The following is a 24,693-nucleotide window of genomic DNA, read 5'->3' as shown; positions in this document are numbered from 1 at the left end:
AGCTTGCATGTAGGCCAAAGCCATAGCTTGATACTATGCTTCTACACTTGATCTGGTCGCCATATCTTGGCTTTTACTTTTTCAAGATATTAGATTCCCCGCAATTAGAATGCGATACCCTAAAGTAGACCTTCTATCTGAAGGGAATCTTGCTCACCTGATTGATGTAGCTCAAGGAATTAAGCCAGTGTTATTAAGGCGAGAGGTGACACTAAGGCGATAAGGTACTGATGTAGAACAAAGGAAAAGAATCAAGAGAAATCAAGGACTAATCCTTGAAAAAAAGAACTAATTCCAATAATTGTATTTAATCTCAATAATAATTATAATCCAAAGCTACTGAATAATAGAAAATTAGCTCTATTTAGAGCTTGCAACCCTATCAAATTAGAAATAGAAATCCTAATTCAACTCTAATCGGGAATACTAAATAAGATAAATTAGAATATAATAGATTAATAATAATAAAATTTCTAAACAATAAAAACTCTTCAAATTTTCTAATTCTATAATAATTAAATTTCCTAAATAAAATTTTAAGTTTTCTATTCTGCATTATTCTCCCGTGGTTGGAGAAAACTCGACTTTAAGTTCTAAAGTGTTGAAGGATCAAGAACCAAGTAAGGAGAACACACACTATAATCTTCTTGGACGGTAGCAATAAGAACGACTTGAAGAAGTTTGTGCTTGCTTTTGTATTCTTAGAAACATCTGGGCCGATAAAATCAATTAGAACAATAGTTGAAATGCCCTTTAACTCAATAGGATCTTCAATTTTCATTGTCTCCATAGAATCTTCTTTATTCCCCAATATAACTTCCTCAAGCTTTGATTGTGCAGTTTTATTAATTTCTTACTCTGGAAAAGGCTCTTCAACATTTGAATGCTCAAGACTTGAATCGTTGGATTCTTCAATCTCATACTCTTCAACCTTTGTTTCCCTAGGTTGCTCTTTTTGTTCCTCGTTCTCATCTTCAAGTTGCTATTCAAATTTTTCTTCTTGTTCATCTTCAACGTTAGTTTTTTTTCCCCTAATTTACAATTTGAATATCTTTTTTAAGTTCTTGCACAGCTACTGATAACTTTTTAAGCTCTATTTTTGATAACTCATCAGCCTGTACTTCTACTTTTGATAACTTATCAAGCTGTGCTTTTAATTTTTTCACACATAAAATCACAAGTTCTTTTTTGCATTCTTCAAGCTCTCTTTCCTTAACTTGTAAGAATTGTTGTAAATCTTCATATTCCCTTTCTTTATCTAGTAAAATCTGTTTAACTTCTCGATATTCACCATGTAAGAAACTCAACTCAACTAAGCCTTTATCCCAAAAATTTGGGGTCAGCTATATGGATTCGCTTTCTCCACTCTAAATGATTTTGGGTTAAATCCTCAGAAATGTGTAATGCTTCTAGGTCATGTTTCACCATGTAAGAAAGAACATGTAAAATCTGTTTAACTTCTCGATATTCACCATGTAAGAAAGAACATCTTTTATGATCACGTCTATAACTATAATTATCTATCCAATGACATAGAGATAGTAATTGACGCTTATGAAATTCAATGTCATAATTAATTTCTTTGAGAACATTTTTGTAATAATTAATCTCCTCTTCTAGCCTCTCAATATAAGTTTTCATGGCATTTGAAGTAAGAAAAAATGCCTTCCTTGAATGAAAAAAAAAATTGAAAATTCAGCTTTTAAGAGTTGTTTCTGCTTAAAACAAGGGTGAGCTTGTTGGGTGTGGAAGCTGATCCAAATACCCAATCCGTCGGGTTAAGGCTTTAGGTGGATCGGACTGAAGTTACGACGGCGCGAAGAAATAGATTGGCTGATGACAAGTTGTTGGGTTCTTCTGGTTTTTTACTTTTTTTTTTTTTTGAATTGTAGGTAGCAAGAAAAAATTTCGAAGGACAAAAACATGAGTGGGGATCTAAGGAATGGGAAGAATTGAATGGGAGGTCTGATAATTTTGCGGAAAGCAATGGAACGTTGCTCGATTTAAGGCTCCGATACCAAATTGAAGTAGAACAAAGGGAAAGAATCAAGAAGAAGAGAAATCAAGGACCAATCCTTGAAAAAGAGAACTAATTCTCAATAATTTTATTTAATATCAATAATAATCATATTCTAAAGTTACTGAATAGTAGAAAATTAGCTCTATTTATAGAGCTTACAACCCTAATCAAATTAAGAATATAAATCCTAATTTAACTCTATTTAGGAATACGAAATAAGATAAATTAGAAAATAATAGACTTAATAATAATAAAATTTCTAAACAATAAAAACTTTTCAAATTTCCTAATTCTATAATAATTAAAATTTCTAAATAAAATTCTAAGCTTTCTATGCTGTATTGGGTACCTATGGCCTAAGGCAAGAGGCGAGGCTTTCAGCCTTTTTGAAGTGAGGCTCCATAGCCTAAATTGCCTAAATTGCCTAAATTAAATATATACATATATACTTTTAACATAAAAATGTCATACTTTTAACTAGTTTAATAAGTAAAAAAGCATATTGCATAAGACTTTTATGACATTTGGTATGCCTAAAAGGAAGTTGTATATCACCATTTTGTTTAAATTCAACATTTCATATCTTAAATTTTTATGATCTTTGCAGCAAAAGAAATAAAAATAGAGATAGTATGAACATGCCATAATGCCCATTTGAAAATGGAAAAACTATTTGCTAATACACATCAATTTTTCCTCAAGCAAATCATATCACTATACCCATTTAATGAAAAGCATATCAAAATCACAATATCCATTTAACAAAATGCACATCACAATACACATCTGACCAATAAATAAATCTAATAACAAAATTAAAATGAAACAAAAATTTTTAAAAAAATTACAAAGTGTTGCTATAAAAGATGTCATGATGAGAGAACAAGAGAAGAAGAGAAAAAGAGTGGAGGAGGAGGAGGGAAGAAAAGAAAAAGTTCAAAAGAAAAAAAGTGTTGTTGAGTTGCTGTGGTGTGACTACGAGAAATAGAAGAAGAGAAGAAGGAGAAGAGAAGAGAAGAATAGAAGAAGAGGAGAAGAGAGAGAAAGGAAAGAAGAAGAAGAGGAAAAGAAGAAATCAAGAAATACCTCATTGTGGTCTCAAGTTTTCTCTGATGTTGCCCCTGGCGTCGTGAGAGAAAGAACAAGTTAAGGCTTTTAACTATTTGTTGTTTTAAAACATAAAATTAAAGAAAAAAAATGAAAAGTTATTGTTATTTCTCAGAGGTATCGCCTTTGACATCTCACGCCTCTTGCCTTGGAGCCTCGGACACTCGCCTTTGGAATGCCGACTCACCTTAGCTGGGCGAGGCGCTAGGGGGTCACCTCTCCTCGCTTGGTGCCTTGCCCAGCGCCTTTCTTCGCATTTAATAACACTGAATGAAACATAAAATTTAATGTTAATGTCAGATATTTTATGATGGAAATGAGTATGCAAGGGCTCACAATTGATGTAGCTCAGGGAATTAAACATAAAATTCCATAATTGAATCCTAGAATTCTTAGTGGAGTATTTCCAATTGTGCTTCTTTAATCTTTTTGTTCTATTGAAAGCATATGTAAAATTCTATGGTGAGACTCTTGGAACTTTCAAGAATTGGACTAAGAATAGTGTTATCAAGGTGAAAGGCGACAGGGTACTCTATGGCCTTTCTGCAAGGGCGAGAGGTGAGGTGAGGCCTTTTTGAAGTGAGGCGCCATAATCTAAAATTTGCTAAATTATATTTAGAAAGCATTTACAATACCAACAACAATGCAACATATAGAAGAAAATTAGAAATTAATTAAAACAACTATCACTACTGTCTTAAACTCTCAATTCAAGCAAATAAGAGGTTAAATTATTAAACAACATATTTTTCTAATAATTTACACAATTACAATTTACATGTCATAGCAAGTGCATCAATACCCATTTCATAAAAACATAAGATAAATTTCAACAACTGTCCCTGAACTTATATAGTTGTAACACTACAGTTCTTTAATTTTAAAATGTAACATAAAACCCCCTAAAATTTCAAATTTTGCACAGTAAAATCCCTCTGACTTTCAATTATTGATTTTTCAGTTAGAAACTGATGTGAATAGCTCCTGCATGACGCTTAGTCAACGTTTCTCTCTTATCTCTTATGCAAAGTATAAAATTATTCTCTTTACGCATGAAAAATTATTCTGTCTATAGAGAGAAAAATGATTCAATTTACACATGACTTGAGAGAGAAAAGAGAAATACTGACTAAGCTCCATGCTGGAACTGTCCAGGCCAGCGTCTAACTGAAAAACTGGTAATTGGAGGTTAGAGGGATTTTACTGTGCAAAATTTGAAAGTTAATGGGGTTTTATGTTACATTTTTAAGTTGAGGGACTGTAATGTTAAAACTAGATAAGTTCAGGGACAGTTGTCAAAATTTATCCTAAAAACATATCACAAATGACAATAACCATTTAATAAAAAAGCATATCACAACAATACCTATTTAATAACAAAAGCATATCATACTAAATATTTAACAAATAAAAAAAAAATTAAAAAGAAAAAAAAATAAGTGCTAGGAGTCTAGTAGGTTGCGCAACATAGAGAATAAGAGAAGAATGAGACAAGAGAAGAAAAAAAATTAAAAAGAAAAAAAAATAAAGTGCTAGAAGTCTAGTAGGTTGTGCAGCCCGAAGAGAATAAGGGGAGACAAAAGAAAAAAAAATAGAGAAGAGAAAAAAAACCACTAATCGTGGGTCTAACCAGGTTGCACAGTGTAGGACTGAAAGGAGAAGAGAGTAGAGGAGAGAGAGAGAGGAAAGAATGTGAATATGAGAGAGAGAGCAAGGAAGAAAATACCTAGTTGTGCAATGTTTCCTTGGTCTGCTCTGCTTTGTTTTGCCTTGCGATGTGCTTTCTATTGGTGGCGTTAGGTGGAGCTAGTGTAGGTTTTTTTTTTTTTTTTTAAAAAATAAAAAAAAAGAAAATTTTCATTATTTTGAAGAGTTGACGCCACAACGCCCTAGTGCCTCTTGTCTCTCAGGAATCAGGCGCTCGCCTCTTCTCAATTGCATCGCTTCAGCTGAACGAGTTGTCAGGGGCTCGTCTCGCCTTGCCTGACGCCTTTTGTCACCTTTAATAGCATTGACTAAGAAATATGTTCCTTGAAACTAACATTGACTTATAATTGAAGATCCCATTTAATGATTCAATTTAAAAACAAAGATTAATTTAATCGACAAATTATTGAGATTCCTTATGGAGGACTGCATTTACTTAATTAATAAACTTAACTTCTCAATCTAGTAAATCCAACTATGATTGGTCAACTTGAACATTTTTTTTTGTCCTACAAATAGAATGACTCTTCCTATTTCAAAGTTTTTGAATCTGACCTTTCTTTACATGTTCAGAATTTGCATCGATTTGTACATGTCTACTTCATGGCAAATGAATATTTATTCTTTTTTCTTTGTTCTTGGCTGTGTTATTTGTTTATTGAGGGGAAGCAACACCAACAATGCTTGAACTTTCACTTAATTTTTACATGAGTTATTGAACTTAAATTTCGTGCAATCAGGTGCTTAATCATATTAATCTAGTGCATTAAGCTGGATTCTCTCGCTGGAATGTTGATATGGCCTTCAAGTACTTATTTTCTTATGTATACAACAATAAGTTGGAAATCAGGTTCATTAGGTTTCATTATTTTTACAATAATTTGACATTTATTCTTACTATGGTGAACTTTTTAGAGTTTAAAGGTGGCAATGATAGCGTTCTTATTAAAGAAATTATGTTGGCCCTTGGCTAATAATGTTATAATTTTTTTTCTTTTTCCCTCCAAACTCAACATTTTATCTATAAAAGGTAGGCTTTAATATTCAATATTCCATCTTGAAACTCTAGCCAAATTCACTTAGAACATATTAGTTCATTCAACTACTTGATTGCAGAAAAATAAATGGAAGTTTAAGCAATTGCATAGCAATTAGGTGAAAGTTTGGCATTGTTACTGTTTGAGATTAAGAGTTTGTTGCTGTTGTTGGTTGGTTGGCATTGTTATTGTTATAATAATTTAATAATCCCTTTGTTTTTGGGTACTCACCCTTATGCATTTACCAGCTTCCTTTTGGTCTATTGTGTTTAATTGCCTTGTCATTCTAGAGATGAAGTTTGATTGTATTGGTGACTAAGTGACTAAAAATTATGTTGCATGGTACAGATGTCCACCAAGAAGGGTAGTACCGAGGTCCATGAATTTGATGGAATGTTTCTTGGATTTCATGCACATTATAAAGTGACATCAGTAATTGGGCATATTTTCAGGTCCTTTTTCTCCTTCTTGTTAAATTAGAAAAGAAAAGAAGGTTTTCTCTTTAGCTTTCTCTTTATTATCGTTATTGCTACTGCAAGATGCGATTAATTGCAAAAGTAATCTTCATTCATACACCATAGAGTTAATTGCTCGAAATTAAACTTCATGAACTAAAAAAAAAAAAAAAAACCCTCAAATAATTAATGCACTTTCATTTTCTTTATCTCTTTAATGAATTAAATTTGGAAAGCTCTTCTTCAGATTTGTACAATAGTTGTACCTACATTTTTCTGCACCCTATCGGTTTACGGTTCAGAATCTGTTATAAAAAAGTGTTTTTCAGTTTGCAAAAACAAATCAATTATTTACCTTCTTATTTTATGATCAATGGGTTTGTGTGAACTAATATATGATTTTCTTTTACTCTTTCTGGAATACAAAGGATGAATCTTAGTGTTAATAACATGCACTTTTACTAAATGACAAAAACAGAGTGTTGCTTAGATGTATTTTGCTTGTGTTAAATTTTAAATGCAGTTTATTTCAATCTTTGATTAGTGCTTTGCTTGCCTTACCTTAATATTTTATTCATATTTTTATTATTGGGTTACCCCCTTTTTTTTTGATTTTCTCCTTTTTATGCAAGAACAGTGTAGATTTTCCACCAAAATATCAAAATTGGACAGTCACTGATCCTATGGATCTTTTTCAAGCTGACATTATTAAGACTGAAACAAACCCTAAGGTATTGCTGGCTTCTTGTTTACCATCTAGTTGTACTTTCTTTATACTAATGTGTATACTTTGTTGTATAATTTTGTGAAGTTTGATATGAAATAAAGTGTCATCAGAAGAACTATGAGTTATCCATTAACAAAATGTTGAAATTGAAGTTCTTATGACAGTTATAAAAATTGGCAATGTTTTTATGTTTGCTAGTTATCTGGGCATGCAAATTTTACATTTTATGATAGATAATGTAATAATGTTGCACATGTTGTCCTTATATGTATATATAATATGTAACTATTTGCATATCTATCTCTTGATGTGCATGCATATGTGTGCTTGATGTGTTATAATTGATATTCTGTAGGGCTTTTCACTTCTTGATTGTATGAAAGTGTGAAAGAGTTTACCCTAGACAGTTTTGACGGTTGCAAAATGCATGCGTTAGCTGTTATCTTATGCAAGTGCTTGATGCAAGCTCACGTCTAGGCTAGAAGCAAGCTCACATTCTGTTGAAATGATTTTCCCATGGAACGTCCAAAACCAAGCAACAATCAAAACTTAAACAACTCTTTTACTAACAAGATAACATAAACACCAATATGTGAAGAATAACCACTTTTATTAGTAGAAGAAAGTAAAGGATCTGATACAAATAGGGCAACTTGTGCCAGATTATACTAGACATCAAAATGCGATAATATAAGTGATAATATAAGTGACTAAATTATATTGAATCTAAGTTCTTAGCGGAACTTAGGAAAAATATACATAAAACTCTTTCAAAGGAGTTCTTAAGCTTACAAGCTTAATAATGGCAGATTCTAAAACTGAACTAACAAAATGAAGAAGAAAGCCTTATAAGGCTGTCCATGGTTCTGCCAACACTTGGAGTCTTTATCCAAGAGTTTTTCCAAGTGTTGGATAAAATACATTCATTCCCATTTTAAGTACAAATCACATTATAGTTTTTCCAAGAGTTTTTCCAAGTGTTGAATTTTGAAATTTGATTACAAAAGTTTCTTTTATCTTATAGTTGAAAATGACAATGTTGCTTTTTCCTTTATATCTTGGACAAGAGATTCTCTCACTTTCCTTTGCAACTTGGATAAAGCTTACAAGGTGCAAGGTTGCTGAATGGACAGAATTGGAATCTCTTTGGGATTGAAGAGGTTCGGTTTGGTTGGACCTTGGTTCGGCTCACTTTGCTCGACCATGGTTTGGTTCACTTTGAATATTGAATTGCATTAACACGCCACACTTGTGCTCCTCTTGAATTCCTTGCATGTTGGGTTGTCATACTTGATCAATATGTGCTTGAACTAGTCCTTGCAATGCCTTGGCTCTAGCTCTTGTGATTGCTCCTTTGAACATGGGAAGTGGTTCGGCCATGTTGCCCTTATGATGATCATCAATGCTTGTCTTGTGTACTTATGCGATAAGTTAATAGCTGCAATTTGGTTAAATAGCTCAATGACATATTTGGAGAAATGTTCTTGATGCAGTCAAGGAAGATTTAATTCAGGAATTATTTTTATTCAATTTTTAATTGTAAAATTAAGATCTTTAATTTAGATTTTTTTAGTATTAGGAAATTTAAGAATTCTGTTATTATTTAGGAAGTATTATTTTATTTTGTTTAGGAAGTTTGAGTTTGTTTGGGATTCCTATTTAGTGTTTGTTTATTATTTTCTTGTTTAGTACTAGTAGGACTAGTTATTATACTATAAATACCTATGTCATCTAGGTATTTTATTAAAGACTTTTGTTATTGAAAATTCATTGATTTTGTGAATTAATACAAAAATTTGAGAATTGTTTCTCATCCCCTTTCAAGTGTTCTTTCTAGGTTCTACATCAGTTCCTGAATATGGTTTACTTGTAGCTCAAAATATCCTATGAAAAAGAAGATTTTGTTTGTTTGAACTTTGAAGCATATGCATGGCATTTTTTATGAGTTTTTTTTTTTTTTTAACAGTCCTTGAGTTCTGTTTCTGTTAAATACTTTTTAACTGTCTTTTTTGGTATTAAGGCTCATATTTGTAGGCATTTAAGTCAGGAAGCTCGTGGCTGTGGTCATTTGGTATTGTGGTTGGACTGTGACCGTGAAGGAGAAAATATATGCTTTGAAGGTAACTTCATTGTTTTTAGTTGCTTTGATGAAACTCTTGTTTTTACATACTAGATGCAGTCCAAATTCAGTGTCTGAATCTTTGATTTTTACCAAGAATGAGTGTGAGGATAAACTTTTGTGCAATCACAAGGTTGCTCCATTTCAATTTTGGAGGTCATGGGTTCAAAATATTGAAGCAGCCTCCTTGCAAAGGGAGACAAAGGTTGTGTACATCTAATCCTATCCTCTCATGGGACACCCTTTAATCAATAATGACAGATGCTTTAGATGTATTCCAATACTGGAGGGCCTATTTCAATGTTCTGGACTTTAGAGGATTCTGTCCATTTTTTCATTAACTCTCGTTGTCTGGGAGACTGATTAATTAGGCTGTCAAAATATCAGGTTTTGATGGCTGGAATCAGAGATTCACAAGAAAGGATGTATAGTTTTCTTCGTGATGTTCAGAAGAAAGAAAAAAAAAAAAAAAAGAGAGGGCAAATAAAATCACATTGAGATTGTTCCGATGCTTTCGAGTCTTTCATTAGTTTAAGATGGAGAATTTTGGTGGTAGAAATGTTCCCAGAGTTATTTGGGATTATATTTTATTTGCTATGATATGGAGCATTTAGATGGAGATGAATGCCTGCATCTTCAGCAAATTTTTTTTTTTGTTTAATCTTTTGTGGAACTCCACCTAAGTAGTTTGCGCTTAGCCGGTCCCAAGCCCGGATAAAGGAGGAGGGTTGCGGTAGGTGATAACCAGCGTAAAAATTTCGTCACACCTTATGATATGGATTAATCTTTTGTGGGATGAAGTTGTTTTCTTGGATAAAATTTATTTTCTAGTTAAAGCATGTAAATTGATTTCCCCTCCACCAAATTTTTATGACGAATGGAAATGGTATTCTGAATATGTACCTATAAATACATGTGTACACACATTTTGAGGCTAGCATGTGCTTTTGAGTGATTTCTTGATTTATTAAATTAACTGTTAATTTTTACCATTGTGAAACTAATACAACGTTGCTTGTGCTTCTTTTCACAAAAGTGGTTGAATTAACTGGTACAAACTGTTTTTTACTTCTTGAACCTATTCTGATATGAGCTTAAGGGAAAAAAAAAAAAAAAGTAAAGTAGGTTTAATGGAGGAAACCAAGGCCTCAACGTCAAAAGAACGTTTAAGTTATTTCTCCCTGCCTTGGACTTGATTATTCATTCACTTAAATAGCAGTATAGCTAACAGAATAGCTATTTACATGGAAGTAAACTCTGCTAGTCAACAGCAGCAAAAAGGGCAACTAATTAACAAATAAAACAAAAAATCAATTACTTAGACTTATTCAAAGAGTAGAAAGGGTCACGTGACATTCCCCTCCCCTTAAACAACTCTCTTGTCCACAAGAGAAGCATCTGGAAATTTCTGTTTAATCTTACTTAATTCCTCCCAAGTTGCCTCAGCTGGAGATAAATTGTGCCACTGAATCAAGACTTCTCGCTTCCTCCTTTTGGTTCTGCTGTCTAAAATAGCTTCTGGTTGCGGAATTAATTCACCACCATCATCCAAGAATGGCAACTGCTGCTGTATTGTGCTTTTAGTTCCAACATGCTTCTTGAGAAGAGATACATGAAACACAGGGTGTACCTTGGTTCCGGCCGGCAGTTCCAATTTATAGGCAACAGCACCAATTCTCTGTAATACCTTGAAGGGCCCATAATACTTGGCCGCTAATTTGTAACTCTTTCTCAAAGCAAGAGTCCTCTGCTTGTAAGGATGCAGTCTGAGGAACACTAAATCACCCACAGCAAATTCTCTCTCTTGGTGCTTTAAGTCATAGACTTGCTTCATTCGATTTTGGGCCCGCTGTATTTTTTCCTTGAGTTCTTGAATCACAGCATCACGGTCAACCAGCTCTTGTTCGACTGCCGCAACCTTAGCTGTTCCTGTAACATATGAAAGCAATACAGGTGGAGGTCTCCCATAAACTACCTCAAATGGAGTTTTTCTGGTGACAGAATGAACACTTGTATTATAACAATATTCCGCCCACGACAGCCACTTAGTCCATAATTTGGGTTTGGAACTTGTAAAACATCTGAGATACATCTCCAATGTTCGGTTTACCACCTCTGTCTGCCCATCGGTTTGTGGGTGATAAGCAGAACTGAAATTGAACCGAGTACCATTGAGCTCAAACAATTCCCTCCAAAATGAACTAGTAAAAGCTGGATCACGATCGCACACAATGGACAGTGGCATTCCATGGAACTTAAATATGTGATCAAAAAATACTTGAGCAATAGTCACAGCAGTATAAGGATGGGAAATGGGAACAAAATGGGCATATTTTGAAAGTCTATCCACGACCACAAATATGGTAGTCTTGCCACTGGAATTCGGTAGGCCATCAATAAAATCCATAGAAATTTCTTCCCAAATTCTGTTAGGAATTGGAAGTGGTTGTAGCAGCCCGGCCGGAAGAGTGTTTTCAACTTTGTGTCGCTGACAGACATCGCATTCCCTTATAAAGGTTCGCACTTTACTCTTAAGATTTGGTGAGTAAAAAGTGGACCTTATCCTCTGGAGGGTCTTGAAAAAACCTTCATGAGTGCTGTTGTGGAATTGCTCAATAATATCAGGAATCAGAGCTGAATTTTTAGACAAATAAATCCTTCCTTTGAAAAATAAGATGCCATCTACATATTCCCAGGGTCCCAGTGCCTCTCCTTTTTGGACTTGCTGCACCTTTGCTTTCAATTCTGGAAGAGAATTAGTTTCTTCCTTAATTGAATCTGTCCAGTGTGGAATTGGACAAGAGATTGCAAAAACTTGCCCGCCATTAGTCTCATATTCCTCCCTTCTAGACAAAGCATCGGCAACAATGTTGTCTTTGCCTCCCTTGTATTGTATAATGAAATCAAACCCCATTAATTTCATCAACCAATTCTGGGCAGCAGTGGTGATTTTTTGATTCCACAAGTGCTTCAAACTCTGATGATCATCCGAACAATAAATTTCGACCGAGGAGGTATGATCGCCATTTACGCAGCTAAAACCGATTGCCAACATTTCCTTCTCATAAGTAGATAGAAGGAGGTGCTTACCATGTAAAGCTTGATGAAGAAAGCAATTGGGCGTTCTGCATAAATCACGCTATGCCCGACCAAGCATCGCATACAATTAAAAATGGCTTACTAAAATTCGGTAGAGCCAAAACTGGAGCACCAGTCATCACCACTTTTAATTTATTGAATGCATCTTCTGCCAGCGGTGACCACCGAAACCCATCTTTCTTCAACATGTTGGTTAAAGGACCAGCAATTTTCCCAAAATGTTGAATAAATTTCCTGTAATAACCACACAGCCCCAGAAATCCCCTCAAAGCTTTCAGTGATGAAGGCTTTGGCCAATTCTGAATAGCTTCTATCTTTCTTTGGATCTCTGATAACTCCACCATTAGAAATCACATGACCAAGGTACATAACATCACATTGGCAGAACTGAAACTTATCAATTTTTAAAAATAATTGATGAGATTGTAAAATTGAAAATACAATTCTTAAATGTTGAATATGGTCACTCCAAGTTTTACTGTAGATAAGTATGTCATCAAAGAACACAAGGACAAATTTCCTCAAATATTTTTGGAATACCTCATTCATCAAAGACTGAAACGTTGATGGAGCGTTGGTGAGGCCGAAGGGCATTACTAGAAACTCGTAATGTCCTTGATGAGTTCGGAAAGCTGTTTTTCCAATGTCGGAGGGCTAACTCGAACTTGATAATAACCTGATCTGAGGTCCAATTTGGTGAAGAATTGAGCACCCTCAAGTTCATCCAGCAGCTCTTCAACAATAGGAATGGGAAATTTATCTTTGACTGTATTTTTGTTTAATTCTCGATAATCGACGCACATTCGCCAAGATCCATCTGCCTTCTTCACCAATAAAACAGGGGCAGAATATGGACTTTGGCTTGGCCGAATTATCCCAGCAGTAAGTAACTCCTTCACAATCTTTTCAATCTCGGATTTTTGATAATGGGGGTAACGGTAAGGTCTTACCGAAATCGGTTCTGGGGTCTTCAGTGGAATTTTATGGTCATGGCAGCGTTGTGGTGGCAGTCCCTTTGGTTTGGCCAAAACTCCTCTAAATTCTTCCAACAGACCTTGTATTTCGGGATGCAGTTCGGGAACCTGTGAACAAGATTGTGTACTCCCCGTAATTTGCAATAGGAATCCCCGTTTCAGAAGCTTCACAAGCTGCTCCATGTGTTCAGCCGACACAATCTGGTTTTCTGGAATTTGAGAGCCCTGAAAAATTACATGCTTCCCATTCTGGAAAAATGCCATTAGAAGTTTCGAAAAATCCCAAATTATTGGACCGAGTGTTCGCAACCACTGAGTCCCTAAAACCAGATCATAGCCCTCTACTGGTAAAATGTACAAATCAACAATTACTGTGCTTCCTTGAATGAGTATTTGTGTTTGTGTACATTTACCTGGGCTTATTAATTCCTCCCCGGATGCTACTTGTACCTTCAATTTCTTTGCATTAGTCGGCTCAATCCCGGCTCTTTTTGCGAAACTTTCACTCACAAAATTATGAGTGCTGCCCGAATCAACAAGAATGATTCCCTTCAATTTCTCAACTGTTCCAGTAAGTCTCATTGTTTCTGGTCCTTCAAAACCAGCAATCGCGTGTAAGGAGATGGCTGGTATCTCTTCTGTAGGATCGTGCTCCTCTATTTCCATGTCAGCATCATCATCGCTATCTTCAAGAAACGACTTGAATAGAAAAAAGCTTTTTACACCTATGTCCAGGCCCAAATTTCTCATTGCATTTGAAACACAGACCCAATCTCTTCCGTTCGTTGAGCTCATCCCAAGTCAGTCTCTTGATGTTACCAGTAGCCGGCTGAGGAGAATTAGTTGGGCTTTGACGTGGTGCCTGATGCGTTGTGCGAGTGGCGGAGAATCCCTTCCCTGTAGCTGAATTTCTTGCTTCAAACAGCCGAGCAAGCGCAATGGCTTCTGATAAAGATTTCGGCCGATTGGCTTGAACGTCTGTCCGAATCGCAGGGGCCAACCCACTGACGAAACAACTCACCTGCCTAGCCTGTGATAGATCTCCCACCTTGGCTAGCAGTTTTTCAAACTGAACCTGATACGATTGCACAGTGCCCTGCTGCTGTAATTTCGCTAACTCACCAAAAAAATCTGTTAGTTGATTTGCGCCGTACCGTGAGTAAAATCCCTCTTTAAATTCGTCCCAAGTAATAGAAGGATTTTCCCTTCGCAGCACTTGATACCACAATTGGGCGTCTCCAATCATGTGGAAGGAAGCTATTTCCACTCTATCCTCATCGGGGGTTCGATGAAATTGGAAGAACTGTTCTGCTCGACAAACCCAACTCGTGGCATCTTCTTTTTCATCAAAGCGTGGGAAGTCCAATTTAACCATCTTTGGCGTATAAGAGGAGGTAGCCCCGGAACTGTTAGGTCGTATCCTGGATTCTGGAGTTGCTGTATCCGAATCGATGCCCTTCCCTTGAGAAGATTGGGAAGTTAACCGATCCATTCGCACATTCAGTTGGGAAAAAAGCTCTTCTAGACGCTTCGCAATTCCCTCCTGTCCACCAGAAAGTGACTGGACAGTTTGCTCTAATTGTTCCACTCTCTGGTCCATTCCCGAGCTCTGATACCACTTTGGTACAAACTGTTTTTTACTTCTTGAACCTATTCTGATATGAGCTTAAGGGAAAAAAAAAAAAAAGTAAAGTAGGTTTAATGGAGGAAACCAAGGCCTCAACGTCAAAAGAACGTTTAAGTTATTTCTCCCTGCCTTGGACTTGATTATTCATTCACTTAAATAGCAGTATAGCTAACAGAATAGCTATTTACATGGAAGTAAACTCTGCTAGTCAACAGCAGCAAAAAGGGCAACTAATTAACAAATAAAACAAAAAATCAATTACTTAGACTTATTCAAAGAGTAGAAAGGGTCACGTGACATTAACTCTCTCCTATTATTTGACTGCTGAATTTGTTGTAATTTAATCAATGCCTGAATATTGGTTGATTAAAAATTTGTATAAAACAGGCTATGGTGTTTGCAATTTAGTTTCTGTTGTTGCTTAAATTTAACTTTTCTTGCTGTTTGTTTGTCCTTGCTAAATTTTAGTTGTTCTCGCAGTGATTGAATGCAGCGGTTTCCATAGAAATGATGCTAGAAGAAAGGTTTATCGTGCAAGGTTTTCTTCAGTTACTGAGAAAGACATTTTGAAGGCTATGGACAACCTTGCTCAACCCAACAGAGATGAGGCATTAGCTGTAGATGCTCGGCAAGAGATAGATTTAAAAGTTGGTGTTGCATTTACAAGATTTCAAACTAGCTTTTTCCAGGGAAAGTACGGAAATCTTGATTCAAGAGTTATCTCGTAAGTTCTCTCTATCTCTCTCTAATTATATTTATCATGCATTTGTCTTCAGGATTTTGATGCTTTGTTTAGCTAATGCTTTACGTAGTTTGAATATTTTGTAAGGAATTCTGTCATGAAGTCTGGAATCAGTGAACCCAAATAGGTTGGAGAAAATAATGTAGTTTATTTATGGTGCTTCTGAATTTATTTTCTGATATGCATTTGAGGATAATTAGACAATGAAGTATCCCTTTCCTAGCTATCCTTCCCACACATCCTTCCAAAAAACAAATATGGGTCTAATTGCCAACTTTATGTTTTATTAACAAAAAATGATTGTGATGCCTTGAAATGAAGTTGCAAGGCCTTTTATGAGTGACATTATCATTTATGTTGACATCTTGCCCTCTCTTCTGTAGCATCTCACTATAACATTAGTGCCTATCTTGACATCCCAGCTGCAGCTTTACTTTTTGATAGCTTTATGCTGAAGGGAATTAGGCATTAAGCAAAATTGCAATAAGTTGCATACTAAGGTGATTAGGTGACTTCTTAGACGCCAAGTTTTTGAGACCCAACTAAAAGTCCTTAATTAAAGTTTCAAACCTAGCAATTGCATGGACACAGACGCGAAGCGACTCTGGACGCAACAATTTTTATAAAATCAAGACACAACACACTGGGGACATTCCACACACCCATCCACTCACCCACACACGTGCAGACATGCATACATCATACATATTTACATAATAAGAAAAATCTTTATATAATATCTAGTAAAATATTTAAAAATAATGTTCAGCTTAAGAAGATTCAGTTTAATTTGTATTTCATGATAAAATTAATAAAGACAACTATTATTAGTCATAACTAGATCCTCATATTTCAAAAAGAGCACTTACCTTTAGCTAGTTATTAATGCAATTTCGTATTCTTAATTTTGTGAGGTTTTAAGGGGTACCCTCCTAATATATATATATATATATAAAACTTTAACAATATTTTTCTATTTTATTAATTTGAAAAAATATTCAGTATGAAAAACATTTCTGAAGTGGTAAATGTGTCTGGTATGTATAAAAAGTATTGGACACGCATGCCAAACATTTTTATTTTTGTTTTTCTTGAACATGATTTGATGTGTCCATTATTGCGTACCTTTTGAAGGTGTGTCAGTGCATCATAGCTACTCTCACAATAATCTAAACATGGACAAATGCTAAAGGGTAATATTAAATGAAGAATGAGACTGATGGATCCCCTAAAAACCTTATATATGTTGATTTTTGTGTCCATTAGATCATTGAGGTGGTGAACCTTGGGCCACTACCTGGTGGAACTTCTAAGCTAATCAATGGGTAATCTTGGATCATGCACTATTAAGTGGTTTAAACTAGTTAGCACATCCTGATTTCGGTTTGTACTCAGCAATTCACTCAAGACATGTTAGTTTTAAAGCAAACACTTTTTTTTTTGATTTTATAACTTACATAAATTCTTTTATTAAATACGAACATAGAATTATTAGCAAAGTCCAAGTCAGAAACAATTTTCTAGTTATAGTGTTACATCTAATATTGATACTATGTAAAACCCCAAATAATGCTCGTCTTTATCATTTTGCTACAAACATCAACGAAAGAATGCAAATAAAAATGGCGAAAATAGATCATCTTGCCTAAAACCCCAAGAGCCTACAAACCAAAATTTACTTATAAAAGTTAAAAAATTTGTGTGTTTAGTTATTTTTATATGTATCTTGTATGCATGATACTAAATTATACAAGATTACCATTTTAGCACATTTTCACAAGATTAGCAAGTATTGAAAATCATGTAAAGAGAGGCAGGGGTAGGCCGTAACCTCTAATTAGTTTAGGAGGGATTGTCTGTTACCTCTAATTAGGTTAGGAGGGAGGGAGTGAGGGAGAACATTTGATAAGGTTATGTAGGGAGGGAGGAAGGGAGGGGGAACCCCTAAGTTAGCGAGAGGGGGAGTAGGGATATTTTTGTAATTTCAGGTTTCTCCTATTCCTACTTGTGAAAGAAAACCTTATCAACTCTGTAAGTAAATGGTTTTAGTTCTATCCTTCATAGTGAAAACGTAGGTGGCTCTTTGTAGAATTAGGCATATTGCTGGAATCACGTAAAATTTTTGTGAAGTGTTTTTCTTGTTTTCTATTTCTTTATTCTAATTTACATGTGTGTTGTGTGATTATTTTTTTGAAACATTGAAATATGTGGCAAAATAATTTTTTTCAACATTAAAATGAGAGAGCATCGATTAAGATAGTTTGATCATATCCAACATTAAGAATCAAGTGCTTATGTATGGAAATATGATAAATTAGTGGTGGAAGGAATGATGAAGAAAAATGTAGAGAGAAATTGTTTCAAAAGATTTAAAATCTTTGAATATTGATGCAGAACTGGTCTCAAACAAAGTTAAATAGCGAAACAGGATTCATTTAGCTAATTCCAACTACTTTAGAATTAAGGCTTAGTTGTTATTGCTATACTGAAATATTTGGCAAACTTACATCATAGGAATCATGCAAGTGATAAAATGGGCAAAGCAATATTGTCAAGTGGAGGCAATGTGAACTTTGACCCCAATTTATAGCTTTCCTTGCTTGTGATCACATGTTCACTTGATTTCAACATTTTCAATTTTGTGTATGTATTGGTATATGCTGTGTTGCATTTTCATTCCACTTACATCTCAAGCAATTAGTTAATTGTGCTTGCTAATTGCCTTTTTCAGCTATGGGCCTTGTCAAACTCCTACCCTTGGCTTTTGTGTACAACGTTATTTGCAAATTGCTACTTTTAAACCAGAAAATTTTTGGGCATTGCAGCCTTACATAATAATTGATGGCTATGAACTTCAACTAGAATGGGAACGTCGCAGGTTATTTGACTTAGATGTGAGGTGTTCTTTTCCTTGAATTGGATTATAGTATTCATAGTTTTTATCTACAAAGTAAGGTGTTTCAAATTTCTACACATTGCAGGTTGCTACGATGTTTCAAAAGCAGGTAATACAAGATGGAATATTAGAAGTGATTGATATATCAGAGAAACAGGAAAGCAAAAGTCGCCCTTCTGGTCTGAACACAGTGAACCTTCTAAAGGTTAGAAATACTTGTGATTGTTTTTGGATTGGGGAAATAGTTTTTGGTGTTATGTAATAGACTATTCATGATACTATTTTTAGGTTTTTTCTTCCTTTTTATTTTTTAGTTAGATGTGTATTGTTAAATTGATGAATCATAGAAAGATTAACGGTTCACCAAAAGAGTGAACCTGAACAGGCCTTTTCCCCCAGGGTTTCAGTTCTGGTTCAATCCGGTCCGGTTCATTCACAATTCGAGTCAAACATGGGTTTGACCAGTAGTTTAAACTGGTTTGATTCCCGTTTTGTTTTTGAATCAGCCCATGGCCAGGTCTAATTAACGGTGATGTTTTAAGTTTTGAGATAGATAGAAATAAAAAGGCCTAATGACTAAACAAGTTAGGTCTATAATGGCCATAAAATATATGTTTTTTATGAAGTCAAGCTTATCTATATAATTATAATTATGTATAAGATGACAAATGTTTGTAGGACAAAAAAGGGTACACATATTTATTTTCTTAATATTATATTCTTATAGTTAAAGTTTGATTAGTTATTTTATATAAGTCATTAGTTATTTTATATAAGTCATGGAAAACATATTTAATTTGTTAATTATAGTTGAAATCAATTGGTTATAGAATTTTTTTTACTAATCCAAACTTTTGTTGTCTTAAAATTGTTATTTGAATTGATAAGAGTAATTTTATATAAAATAATATATGCATGCAAATAATCTTGAGAATAATAATTCTAATATATATGTAGTAATTATTTTTGTTCTAAAATATATTTCTACCCAAAAATGTATAAAACTTTATAAATTTATTTATACCAAAAAATATATAAAACTTTGTATAATATAATATGTACATGTATGGGCACTGCTTATGACAATCTTTATTTTGGAAAAGAAATTTAAAAAAAGTGAAATTCTTGGTCTATTAGAAATTCATTGAATTTATTATTTTTGTTTTGTTAGTTTTCAGTGTTACCTTTTTGTTGGAGAGGAAAGGAAAAGATAGTGTTTAATCTAGGGGATAGGGAAAGAAAAGAAATGGGAGGCTGGGTAATTTTCCAAATTTAAGCATTAATGGTAGCATAGTATTTTCTTATTAAATATTAATAATGTTGAGAGAGTGATAGTGATGTGAACCTTCTTAACTACACCTCAAAAGCTAGCTCACAAGATGAAGTTTGCAAACCTATATATATAACACCCAAGACCTTCCAGCAGAATCGATGCATCATTCCCAGCCCCTTTTAGATTGAACGCCCTCGGGAATTCCCAACCCCCTTTAGATTGAACGCCCTCGGGAATGATGCGTTCCACATCGGTTCTGCAGAGAGGTCTTGAGTGTGAATGATGCGTCCCACATCGGTTCGACAAGAAGGTCTTGGGTGTTATATGTATGGGTTTGCAAACCTCCCCTTGTGAACTAGGGGTTGGGAATGAAGCGTCCCACATCGATTTTGCAGGTAGGTCTTGAGTGTTACATATATGGATTTGCAAACCTTTCCTTGTGAGATAGCTTTTGAGGTAGAGTTAGGCATGTTCATATCATATAGCTCTTATTCTCTTAATTATGATAGGAAAGAAAAGTAGGGTTTGAAAGGATAACTATTTGCCTCGTCCTTAAGGCTTTTTTCCCCCAACCTTATTAAACTCTTAACCAATGTATCTTTTATCTTCTGACTTTTTCGTTTCCTATCCCGTCTTGCCCCTCTATCCAAACAAATTGCAAACCAATGTAGTTTAGTCACATTTGTTAGGATACAAGGTCCAACTCCTTAAGGTGTTGCACTTTTTTACTCTCGTAACCAAGGTGTACTTGAGGTCTGCAAATGGTAAACCGTTATAGAAATGAATGTCACATGTTCCCCTATGTGTTGTGCAAGACTTGTCAAAAAAGAGAATGGAAAAATGAATGAAATTCTGGAAGACTAAAAGGCAGCACACATCAATGTTAAATAATTTGTATGTAGATTTGTATTTAAAAGTTTTTTTTTTTCCTTTTTTTTTTTTGAGAACTAGTGGATTTTTTTTTATTTAGATTTGTATTTAAAAGTTACAATTTTAACACAAACTATACAGAAATATATTTCTTTTGATATTTTGTTTAGGCTATTTGTTAGTTTTGTTACATAAATTCTTGTGTAATAATTTAGTATTGCACTATGTTTATATAAACATATAATCATTTTTTTTTTATTTTTTAAAAATATATATATAACTTTTTTGTAATAAATTATTTATTTGGCTTTTTCACTATAAGTTATTTGATATACAAGATTATAATGATATTTAGGCTTGCTTTGTTTGCTGAAAATAACTTGTTTTGAGAATGGGAAGTCATTTTTTTGTGATTCATTGTTTATGACAGGAGACGAATTTGGTCTCTATTCACTGTTCATGCTATGTTGCTAGGCTATCTTAATGTGCCATAGATTCTTTTTTCTTGTTTACTTTGTCTAAATTCTAAAACTTTTTTGAGTGTATAATAAATAGTTATAATAATACAATAGAATTATATTATACTAATAATAATAATAATAATAATAGCAATATTCTTCTTTTTTTTAAGCTACAAATAACACTATTATTATTATTATTATTATTATTGTTGTTATGGATTAACTCAAATTTGGATATAAATCTCATACATTATATTGATTTTATAAATAGTATACCATCTTTTATATCAAATTAATATGTAAAAAATTTATTATTATCAATATGCACCAAATGACAAAAAGTATTTTCCAACCATCAAAAAATATATTTATTTTCCTAAAAACATTTTCCCTAGATGAGTTTTTTTTTCTCCATAACAAATAGGGCCTTAGGTAAATATTATAATTTGAATTATTTTGCGCTTAGCCGGTCCCAAACCTGGATAAAGGAGGAGGGTTGCGGTAGGTGACAACCAGTGTAAAAATTTTGTCACATCTTATGATATGGATTCAAATGATATAAACGTTGGGGCGTCCTCTACTTATGACGCGCTACATCGGAGCCCGGGTGTAGTAAGAAATATGCAAGGGTGTAGGGCATTAACGAAAAGCGACGCGCCATGCCGGCGCTCGGGTGTGGTGTTAAATGAGCAAGGGTTCTGTTATGCATAGCAGAGCTAGATATGGGAAAAAAAATAATAGGAATGGAGCTGTAGTTGTATGAGGAGGAGAGTAGAGTAGTTATTGTAGAGGAAGTCTTTGCTATATAAATAAGAGAAATGTACTAGAGGAGATTTATTCCAAGAATCAATAAACAAGAATACTTTTCTCTCATCTCTGAATGTTCTCCTCTTCTCACCCAATATATTTCTTTTCTCATTCAATCTATCTCTTTTCTCATCTATTTCTCTCTCTTTCTCTCACTATTGCTTTGTTTCACTAAGTGTGCAGGTTGTTATGTAACAAATTGGTATCAGAGCCCTATTCTGAGCTGGGTTCACTTCCAATCCTTCTTGCTGGAGTCACAAGCCTGAACAGATCAATGGGAGTGTTCCAGAATTCCGGGTTTCTTTATGCTATTCTCTCTCTTCTTTCCCTCCAAATTCTTCTTTCTCCTCCTCTGAAATTTCTTCCCTCTTTCCTTGAAAATTGTTCCTTTTCTCACCTCTATTTCTTCTTCTTCTTTCTTTCTTGAAATTCTTGAATCAAATTCCTTCTTCTTTTGTTACTTTCCGGTTTTTTCTTCTATTCCCTTCTTTCATTTCTCATTTTCAGCATTCCAAGAAACCCATTTCTTGAAATTCTTGAAATATTATTCTTCCTCCACCTTGTCTCTAATTTCTTTTTTTTTTTTTCTTTTTTTTTTGGAGAACCAAATTTTTCCTAAATTCCAGAAAATTTGAAAAGAAAAAAAGATTTTTTTTCCCATCTTAAGAGCTACCTTATTCCTTTTCCCTCTATCAAATTCTTCTCAATCTTTCTATTTTTGATTTCTGCACTATTAGGGTTTCTTTTCTCTATTCCTTCTTGAAATTCTTAAAATCCTTATTTTTACCTCAACTTCTATTCCCCTGTTTTTTGTTCTTTTCACTGGTTTTTCTTCTTTCTTTCTCTGTAATTTTCTTCTAATTCCAATAGCAGTTCCATGTTCGGAATCCCTGCTTCAGGTCTGATTTTCTTTTAATATTTTCTTCCTCAAATTTTCCTAGAAATAAAATACACTCTGAGCATCAAACCATGGATGTACAATTTTGGGAACAAAAGAATCTCAGGGGAATGTTAGAAGTTTATGAAAGAAGAGTAACAAAACGCTTAGAGGAGTTGCTGTATCAAAGATGGCAAAAATTGGATAAATTTTTAGAAGAGCAAATAGAAAGGGCAAAATCATTACCCAAGAATTCTTGGAGCAATGGCAGTGATAGGGTATTGCTAAATCAAAAAGGAGAGACGAGAGATTTTGATGTTAAGGAGGAGACTGACCTTCTTGATGATTCAGCATTTCTTCATGGTGATAGAGAAAATGAAGAGGTTGATATTGTTGGTGATGGAGAAGCGGAAAAGGTTGATATTATTGATGGAGAGGAGATTGTCCTAGATCAATTAGATTCAATTCAAAATGAAAATATGGTTGCTGAGGATCAAGACAACATACCTGTTGAAGTTCAGAAAGTAACAATTCATCCACAGTTGGGATTAGAAGAAAAATACGAAGATCAGTTTAGTGCTGCGATGGAGCAAGATTTTATTGTTGATATGTCTAGTATAGGTGAGATATATGAGGACGGTAATGATGGGCAACTAGAGTTTGCAATGGGGAAAATAGGAGCTGAATCTGATGTAATTGCACAATTCATTCACAAAACTGAACAGTTTGCTGTAGAACTTCTTGGGAATATTTTTGAAAAAAAAAGAAATATAAAGGTGTTTCAAAAAGTGTGAGTGTTGGTAGCAAGTGGCAGTATTTGGGGAGCAAAGATAGTAAATTCAACTGTTTTACTCTTATCAGTCTCATGGAAGATAAATGGGAAATATCAAGAAGGGAAAGGAAGAAAATTAAACCACCAAATGGTATTGTGATCTTAAAGAAACAAACATGGGAAATTGGGAGAAGAGAAAGGAAGAAAATTAACTCTTTGTCACTTTTGTGTTCATACTTTCAGCTGAAGAGAAGGATGTAGCTGAAACTTCCAGCCATTTTTTTTTTTTGGGCCATTCAATTCAAATTTCCAACTACAAACGAGGAAGTACCTGCAATTTTCAGTTCATATTTCCTGAATGTTCACATTCTTGGGGACAAGAATGTGCTTATGAGGGGAGGTATTGTTACGCATAGCAGAGCTAGATATGGGAAAGGAAATAATAGGAATGGAGCTGTAGTTGTATGAGGAGGAGAGTAGAGTAGTTATTGTAGAGGAAGTCTTTGCTATATAAATAAGAGAAATGTACTAGAGGAGATTTATTCCAAGAATCAATAAACAAGAATACTTTTCTCTCATCTCTGAACGTTCTCTTCTCTTCTAATCCAATATATTTCTTTTCTCATCCAATCTCTCTTTTCTCATCAATTTCTCTCTTTCTCTCCCTATCGCTTTGTTTTACTAAGTGTGCAGGCTGCTATATAACAGGTTCCCACATCATGGATGAGTGTGGGTAAAGAAGTTAGTCCATAGGACATGTTATGGAAAGTCAATCATTATATTATTTCTGTGTATATTCTGTATTCTGTATTCCTATTTAGGATTTCTTATTTAGGATTTCTTCCTAATTAGTATAACACAATTATAGGAATCAATTGTATATAAATAACCATGTACAGATTAATTGAAATATATGAGAATCATCTCTTTCTACATGGTATCAGAGCAGGTCATCTATCTAGGGTGATTATTTGTTCTCACCACCCAGCTCAGGAGAGACCTTGGCCGCCGACTGGCCGTTTCGACTCCAATCAACATTGCCAGCGTCGCCTCAATCCCCTCATTCCACCACTGTGTGCTGTTGCCTGATCCAGTACACCATTAAAGGACTTTTGAGGTTTGG

At 34.3% G+C, this 24,693-nt stretch overlaps 1 protein-coding gene across 1 annotated transcript in view; it reads left to right on the top strand.

Annotated features, from left to right (window-relative positions):
- LOC110668462 (DNA topoisomerase 3-beta) overlaps positions 1 to 24,693 on the top strand; it is a 69,291-nt gene that overhangs the window by 3,094 nt on the left and 41,504 nt on the right. The window contains exons 3-8 of the mRNA XM_021829699.2: positions 6,220 to 6,323; positions 6,964 to 7,057; positions 9,074 to 9,173; positions 15,353 to 15,596; positions 18,346 to 18,508; positions 18,596 to 18,715. Coding sequence (XP_021685391.2) covers positions 6,220 to 6,323; positions 6,964 to 7,057; positions 9,074 to 9,173; positions 15,353 to 15,596; positions 18,346 to 18,508; positions 18,596 to 18,715 — 825 coding nt within the window. The remainder of the gene's footprint in view (positions 1 to 6,219; positions 6,324 to 6,963; positions 7,058 to 9,073; positions 9,174 to 15,352; positions 15,597 to 18,345; positions 18,509 to 18,595; positions 18,716 to 24,693) is intronic.

Source organism: Hevea brasiliensis, chromosome 9 (genome assembly GCF_030052815.1).
Source record: "Hevea brasiliensis isolate MT/VB/25A 57/8 chromosome 9, ASM3005281v1, whole genome shotgun sequence".
Lineage (NCBI taxonomy): Eukaryota > Viridiplantae > Streptophyta > Magnoliopsida > Malpighiales > Euphorbiaceae > Hevea > Hevea brasiliensis.
The sequence above is the reverse complement of the archived record's forward strand: the minus strand, read 5'-3'. Positions and strand labels throughout refer to the sequence as shown.